At 36.6% G+C, this 8,989-nt stretch overlaps 1 protein-coding gene across 1 annotated transcript; it reads right to left on the bottom strand.

Moving 5' to 3' along the window:
- Window positions 1–6,092: 6,092 nt before the first annotated feature.
- On the bottom strand, window positions 6,093–6,677 carry LOC127082681 (secreted RxLR effector protein 161-like). Its single transcript, XM_051022907.1, has one exon. The coding sequence runs from the start codon at window positions 6,675–6,677 to the stop codon at window positions 6,093–6,095; it is 585 nt and encodes a 194-aa protein (XP_050878864.1).
- Window positions 6,678–8,989: the final 2,312 nt, after the last annotated feature.

Here is an 8,989-nt window from a genome sequence, read left to right as displayed (position 1 = left end):
GGTTTAACTCGTTAGGTTTCATCCTTTTAGTATTAATGTTATATATAGGCATTTCGAGATCAAGGACATACAGTCCATTGCTCATTTGTGCAGTAGCATAGAATATATCATTCAAATAAATTGAGCAACAATTGTTCTTTATTATAAATGAAAAACCAAACTTGTCCAAACAAGAAATGGAAATAATATTCCTGCTAATTGCAGGTACATAATAACAGTTCTCTAACTGAATTATTAAACCACTAGGTAAAGTTAATACATAAGTTCCTACGGCTAAAGCAGCAACCTTTGCTCCATTGCCAACTTGTAGGTCAACTTCACCTTTTGCCAAATCTCTACTTCTTTTTAGCCCCTGCACATTTGTACAAATGTGAGAACCGCATCCAGTATCTAATATCCATGATGCAGAAGTACATAAATTTATTTCAATAACAAAAATACCTGAAGTTGAAGTCTCTACTCCATTCTTCGTATCTTCCAGGTACTTTGGGCAGTTTCTCTTCCAGTGTCCGGTCTTACCGCAATGGAAGCAGGTGCCTGCCTTTGCTATGCCTTCAGTAGGCTTCAAAGCAGCAACAATGGGTCTGGGTTTGGCAACTTCCTTGCCTTTCCCTTTATCACCCTGCTTGGTGGGCCTTTTGTTCTGTCTCTTTCCATTTCTGATCATCAGAATGGACTTCCCTTTTGTCTTCAGATTCTGCTCAGCTGTTCTTAACATGTCTAGCAGTTCAGGAAGAGATTTATCCATATCATTCATATTGAAATTTAGGACAAATTGACTGAATCTATCTGGCAACGATTGCAAGATCAAATCAGTCGCAAGTTCCTTTCCGAGGGGAAAACCCAATCTGTCAAGGTTTTCCACATACCCAATCATCTTGAGCACATGGGGACTTACAGGGGCTCCTTCAGCTAACTTGCTTTGAAAAAGGGCTTTTGAAACTTCAAACCTCTCATGCCTTGCCTGCTCTTGATAGAGCAACTTCAGGTGTTCGATCATATCGAACGCTGACATGTTCTCATGTTGCTTTTGCAATTCTGAGTTCATGGTAGCTAGCATGAGACAAGCAGTTTCATTGGCATCATCAACGTGCTTCTTATAAGCATCTCTTTCTGCCTTAGGTGCAGAACTAGGAGGTTCCTCTTCAGGAACAGGAGTCTCCAAGACATACAGCTTTTTATCATGTTTGAGGACAATCCTCAGGTTTCGGTGCCAATCCAGGAAATTTGTCCCAGACAATTTTTCCTTGTCAAGGATTGATCGCAAGATGTTGTTAGAGGTGTTTGTTGTCATGGTTATCTACATAAGAATTAATGAAAATATAAGTATCAATAACATATTCAATTAGGCCTTTAATTAAATATGCTCCCACTATTTTACTCAAAACAAATGACCCTCATCATTTGATTCGGAAAATCCCGTTGGAAGATTTTCTAGTGGGTCGAGATCCCTATTTCACTTTGTTCTAAGTCCGCGTAGGCGGATTACACAAAACTAGGTTATTTAGGTAGGAACTCCTTCCAATTGTATCTCATACAACTCTCGAAATTTCAGTTGGGTGAATAACTCCTTATTCCAATCTATCATATGGATCATTCCCAACTCTTGCTTCTAAAACATATATGATATTATTATAATTAAGTTTGACCCATTGTCTTAGCAGTTGGATATTATAATTATCCCATCGCACCTTACTAATATAGAACATGCACCTCGCTTTGGCGAAACCTACATTATCCGATACTAGTCTTGATGAGTGCTAAAACTTGGAAAGCAAACATATATAATATTCTCATAATTTGTTTAGTTAAGTTTGACCCATTGTTTTAGCAGTTGGATATTACAATTATCCCATCACACCTTACCAATATAGAACATGCACCTCGCTTTGGCGAAACCTACATTATCCGATACTAGTCTTGATGAGTGCTAAAACTTGGAAAGCATAAACTTAATATTTAATTTGAGGGAATTGCAAATGTTATGATCTCACCGACTTATTTATCATATAAATCGTCTCTCACATGCATCAACATACATTCACATGCATTAACATACATACACAATGAAACAGTTATGGCCCCTAGCGCAATTATTCTCCCAAGCCAATGAGAGAACCTAAGCTAACTTAATAACGATCTAAGCTTCTCCAAGCAAGATCTTCAAGGTTGTCCTCCTTTAATATTGAATTCTTCTCTAAGCTTCTCCAAGCAAGATCTTCAAGGTTGTCCTCCTTTGATCTTGAATTCTTCTCTTTCTTCATATCATTATTCTCCTTTGATGTTGAATTCTTCTCTTTCTTCAAATCATTACATTACAGAAGAAACTCGTTTTCATACGAGGGATTTAGATGAGAAAAGAAGTTACATTAAGATATCAAAAGGAGAGGCACGACACGCAGGTCGTATTTAAAACCCAAAACAAAATGAAGGAAGACTAAGGCCATAACTGATCACAACAAGGCAATAATAACAATCACATTATTATTATTATTAATTTTTAATTCCTTTAATTAATTAAAACCAAATTAAATTTCGGCGACCGATCACACTACGCAGAGTTAGCCGGGGGTTCCGCTGCCCGGTCAGCGGACAGTGGTTCCGCTGACCGATCAGCGGACGGGGTCAAGGGGCAGCGCCCTTGCGGGGTTGGAGGGGCAACGCCCCTGTCCAAAATGTTAACGAACAATTCATTTGAAATGGACATTGTTTTTGCATCAACACAACTCTTGCGTAGGCACAAAAATAGAAACCCCAAAATTTTGACTCTGTGAGTGTGACGACCGTCACAAGCATGTGACGACCGTCACAGGCATGTGACGACCGTCACAGGCCACGTGAGTGTGACGACCGTCACACAAAACACGTTACGACCGTCACAGGGCCAAAAACAGAAACGCCTAGTTTTCTGGACTTGTGAATGTGACGACCGTCACAAAGCACGTGACGACCGTCACGCCCATCATGTTACGCTCGTTACAAGCTTGTCACGAGCGTCACGGCCAAAATAACAGAACTTTTGAAATGGTCAACAGACGTGTTCCAAAAGCCCTAAATTCACAACTCTCTGACGGCATAACCCTTGCGCCGTCACCAACCCTAATGCGCCGATTTCAGACCGTCAAACACACCTCGATTGTTGATTCAGTATGATTGATCAACATGTCATTGCTTCACCATACTAATGTCGGATTCCGAAGCAAATGACCATTGATCGCTCAAAGGAAAACAATCATTTAGTGTTCGAATGAATGAAACAGAAACAATATATCACATATACCGTACTTTGCATTAGGATTACTTATATCATATATAAGTTGATCGGTCTCAATTGCGTAACCTATGGACGATCGATGTATCGCTGCTTCACCATACTAATGTCGGATTCCGAAGCATAGTCAACATCCATCATCCAACTCGTACACTCATGATGCCAAATTTAATTACCCGTTTAATTAATTGATTCATTATGTCTTTTAATCATATTAATACAGAAAATAAACAACTATCCGATTCATGGTTTCGTAAGTGGCTCTGATACCACTGAAGGAGAATTGCGGTCCAAAACGCAGCGGAAATTAAAATTTCTCCTTTAGAGATCCTTACGAATGGTCATGATCAGTGATAGAATATTTACCTCTTGTGACGGTTGAAACCTTTGGTGCAGATCTCTTGTGACAATCAAAACCTTTGATGCAAATCCACGAAGCGATCACGAACGTTGAACGATGACAACGTCTCTACTCAGTCCACACGAACGGCTTCCTTCAATCTCAGTGCTAGCTGGTACGAATGAAGGCTTTGAGTGAGAGAGAGAGAGAGAGAGAAAACAAAAAATAAAATGCAACCGCAAAAAAATGCTTCTGCACAAGGGTTCTATTTATAGAACCACTTGTGTGGGCTTCAAGCTAAAAGCCCACTTAAGTGTATTTTGCCCCATATCTTATACCATGTTCGAAGCAAGCACATCGAGATGAGGTTCCATTATCTTCGAGAGCAGATAGCAGATGGGAAGATGAATGTGGAACACTGTAAAACTGAGAATCAGGTTGCAGGAATCATGACGAAGGGAGTGCAGATCGAAGTGTTCAGAAGACTAAGAGTTGTGATGAATGTAGATAGCTTAGACACAATGAATTATGTGATGTGTTGAATTGTAATTTCTTGTGTCGAAGCAGGTTGCTCGATAAAAGCAAGAAAATGTCGAATCACCTAGTGTGTTGAGTTGTGTTAGTGTGTAGAAGTGTTGAAGCATGTTGCTTCACACTGAATTTCGACTTAGGCCTATTTTTAGTAGTGTTAACTATTTTGGACTTTTATAGTTTTGGGCTTTGTCTTGGGGTGCAAGTAAACCTAAACCTATATATAGAGGGGGTAACCCTTATTCTTGTAATAAAGTGAATGTTGCATTCATAACATTGTATTTACAGAATTTTGCAGTTGCAAAGTGAATAAGAAGTTTTTCACAAATTATGGACAGAGAGAAATTCTGTAGAATATTCTTCTTCTCCTTCATCGTTCTTTATTTTCTTTCTCCATTATTCTTCTCTTTTCATTGTTATTGTGTGGTTGATAACAATCTTGTCCTTTAAGATTAATTGAAATTCTCCATAGATTACGGTGGATTTCCAATATTTTTTTTAAGTCAATAATAAATTGTGAAGACATAAGTCAAATAAAATGGATGACAAGTTTTATTTACACAAAACTTATTTTTTAAGTTGAAAATAAAAATTGAATATTAATAAGTTAATAATATGTGCTGATCACTAGGTTTGAATTTAAAAATATAGTTTTTAGTATGTGCCAATCCCCTAGGTTAATAGTTATAAAATACATAAAAAATATTAATATATTTAACACTTAATTTCACTTATTAAAATTCTAAATATGTAATTGGCAAAGACATATAATTATTGTTAGTTTTAAGAGAAAGCAAAAGCTAATGTTTATGTTACACCAAAATGAAACCTGTCTCAAAATCTCAATAGAGATTGGTTAATATAGGAAATCTATAATTGGAATCATGTGACAAGGTTTGGCTTGTACCGGTATCTTTTATGTGTAGTATCGCAATAATGTGAAACGATCATTGGCCTGTACTCCACTCAAAATGCATTAGGCACAAAAATTATTTTTAAAATTTATTTAATTATTATATTTTAATATTAGTATTATGCAAATATTTTTTATATAATTATATTAATTCTTTATCAATTATAAGTTGTAATCAGATCAAATATATTTTTAATTGGATAATCAACTATATATTTAATTAATTGATACGTGTTTAATCTTTAATACATGTCACAAAACTAAAGTAAGATTAATTGTTAAAATAATTCCAACATGTATCTCATTGTGTGCTCATAAACAACTCCACTCAAAATGTATAAGACAGATAAACAAATTATAGTTCTCTTCTATCAAGTTTGATCCCTCATGCCATACTCATTGTAAAATTACTTTTAGTTCTCTTGTACTTTCTTACCTATGTTTTGAAATTAGTTATTTATGAACTAAATTTTATAAATAAATAGTTAATTCTTATTTAAATTACAAGATTATTAAAATCTATACGAAATTGTTAGTCAAAACTTTATATTTTATAATTTTAAAATTATCAATATTTCAATACCATTATTATTACATTCCTAATCAATTTTAAAAAATCTACAAATTTTATAAAATACAATAAACAACATTTCTACTAATTTTATAGCACTTGGATGCGACTATAAAAAATCACTACCAATTTAAAAGTAGATTTTGAGTTCAAACCTAATCTTGCATACATAACAATGTTAAATTCTCTTTACTGAAAGTTTTACCATTCATTTTGATTATCTCTAATTCTATAGATTAATTTGACAGAAGAATCGATTTTGTTTGCAAACTTCTGTATATTATTAGAATGCAATTTTGGACTTTATACATACAAAAAGACTTTAGTTATTCTACTAATAATGATAAATAGTAAATACTCTTAACTTCCCCACTGTCTCTTAACCTTCCAAAATTCTCCATTAACTTATTATTAAAACCCACTAACTCTAGCATTTAAGTTTATTCAACAAAACTCCTCTGTAAACTTAAATGTTTCTTCTATTCATCATCCCTATCAATTTCTTGCCTCTGTCGAAGATTTCTTTTGGTAGTGGTTTTGTGAAAATGTCTGCTGCTTGGTTCTTACTTACTACATGCTTCAATTCGACACTTCCTTCCTTCACGTGTTCTCGAATAAAGTGAAAACGAACGTCAATGTGTTTGCTCCTTTCATGATTTACTGGATTCTTTGCTAACTCAATTGCTGACCTGTTGTCAACTTGTATTATTGTAGCATCTTTCTGTTCTAGTTCCATTTTACTCATCAATCTTCTGAGCCATATTGCATGACAAACACACCAGGATGCTGCTACATATTCTGCTTCACATGTCGAAAGTGTTACTATTGGCTGCTTTTTAGAAAGCCAAGTAAATGCAGTATTTCCCATGAAAAACACATATCCAGAAGTGCTTTTTCGATCATCTATGTCTCCGCACCAATCACTGTCAGAGTAACCAACCAACTTGTATTTCTCTGAATTCGAATAAAACATCCCAAGTGACACTGTTCCTTGGATGTACCTCAGAATTCGCTTCAATGCCTTCCAATGTGTGTAAACTGGCTCCTCCATGAATCGACTTACAATGCCTACACTCAATGAAATATCTGGTCTTGTACATGTGAGATAGCGAAGACTTCCTACCAAACTTCAATATTTTCCTGCTTCGACACGTTCTCCTCCATCAAATTTCGACAACTTTGTTCCTGGTTCCATTGGCGTCGAAGCCGGATTACAGCTTTCCATCTTATATCTTTTCAAGATTTCTTTTGCATATTTTTCTTGTGAAATGAAGATTCTTATTTCTTCTTGTCGAACTTCCAGACCAAGAAAGAATCTCATCAGGCCTAAATCTGTCATCTCGAATTCACGTGTCATTGTGCTTTTGAATTCTTCTATCATCTCATCATTACTGCCCAGAAAAATAAGATCATTAACATAGAGAGCAACAAGTAATACATTCATTCCTTTTTTCTTCACATAGAGGGCATGTTCGTACGGACATTGCTCGAACCCATTCTCCTTGAAATATGTGTCGATACGTGTGTTCCATGCCCGCGGTGCTTGCTTCAGCCCATATAGCACTTTCTTCAATTTCAGTACCTTCTTCTCTTCTCCAGCTTTCATGTACCCGAGTGGTTGTTCGACATAGACTTCTTCTTCTAGTACACCATTCAGAAAAGCTGTTTTGACATCCATTTGGAATATTGGCCATTTGAATTGAGCAGCTTGAGATATGAGTAGTCGAATTGTCTCCATTCTTGCAACAGGTGCAAATACTTCGTCATAATCAACTCCTGCTTTCTGTTTGTATCCCTTCACAACAAGTCTCGCTTTGTATCGTTCTATTTCTCCTTGAGCGTTCATCTTTTTCTTGAATACTCACTTTACACCAATGGGTTGACTACCTTTTGGCAATTCAATTAGCTCCCAGGTGTTGTTGTGGATAATCGCCCTCATCTCTTCGTCCATGGCACTTTTCCACTTCTTGTCTCGTACTGCTTCTTCAAAACTGATGTTTTCAGCATCTGCCAAGAGACATACAAGGTGCACTTCACTTGTCGAATCATACAGATCTTGCAAACTTCGCATTCTGGGTTGTGTAGGTTCATCTTCATCGTCAGAATCTTCAAGTTTTGTCGAAATGTTTGATGGTACAGCGACAGATGATTCTTCAACTTCGACAACAGCTTCTGTCGAACTGTTCCAGTCCCACTTACTTGCTTCGTTTATTCGAACGTCTCTACTCACTATCACCTTCTTTCTTATGGGATCAAATAGCTTGTACCCTTTTGTTTTCTCATCATACCCAATGAGTATGTATTTCTGACTTTTGTCTTCAAGTTTCGTTCTTCGTTGATCTGGTACATGTGCATAAGCAACACTTCCAAATACTTTGAGATGAGAGACTGTTGGCTTCTGTCTGCTCCACGCTTCTTGTGGTGTTTGATCTTCTAACTTCGAATGTGGACATCGATTTTGAACATAAATGGCACATTTTACAGCTTCTGCCCAAAATTCCTTTGGCATGTTCTTGCTTTTAAGCATTGAACGAACCATGTCAAGGACTGTTCGATTCTTCCTTTCAGCCACCCCATTTTGTTGAGGTGAGTATGCTGCAGTTAGAAATCTCCTTATACCCTGCTCTTCACAATACTTCATAAAGGCTGTCGAAGTATACTCACCACCTCTATCTGATCGAACTGCTTTAATGTGTCTGTCAGTCTCCTTCTCCACCATTACTTTGAACCTTTTGAACACCTCGAATGCTTCAGACTTTTCTTTCAAGAAATAGACCCATGTCTTCCGTGAGTAATCGTCGATAAAGGAAATAAAGTACCTTTTGCCACTGAAAGATTCTGGCGTGATTGGCCCACATATGTCGGTGTGAATCAAATCAAGGATATGCTTAGCTTGATATTCTGCCTTCTTTTGAAATGAAGTTCTTGTTTGTTTGCTCAACACACATTCTTCACAGAACTTTCCTTCATAATCCATATCTGGTAGTCCATGCACCATGTTCCTTTTCGCCAACCTTTTTAAACCAGCATGATGTAGATGACCAAAGCGTAGATGCCATAGTGACGCTTTGTCTTTGACATTTACTTGTAAACATTTTTCTCGAACGTTTGTCAGATTCAGTTTGTACATTCGATTTTTCTCCATTTCGACACGAGCAATCAGATGTCCCAGCTTGTCCTTCAAATACAGTATCCGTTCGTTCATCAGTATCGAATAACCTTTTTCTATAAGTTGTCCCAAACTCAAGATGTTGGTCTTAAGATTTGGTACATAATAAACATCTTGAATTGATCCAATCAACCCATCTTTCTGCAGGTAACGAATCGTTCCTTTGCCTTCGACCTTCACTTTCGATGCATCTC

Source organism: Lathyrus oleraceus, chromosome 5 (genome assembly GCF_024323335.1).
Source record: "Lathyrus oleraceus cultivar Zhongwan6 chromosome 5, CAAS_Psat_ZW6_1.0, whole genome shotgun sequence".
Taxonomy (NCBI): Eukaryota; Viridiplantae; Streptophyta; class Magnoliopsida; order Fabales; family Fabaceae; genus Lathyrus; species Lathyrus oleraceus.
This window is presented reverse-complemented; position numbering and strand designations above follow the sequence as displayed.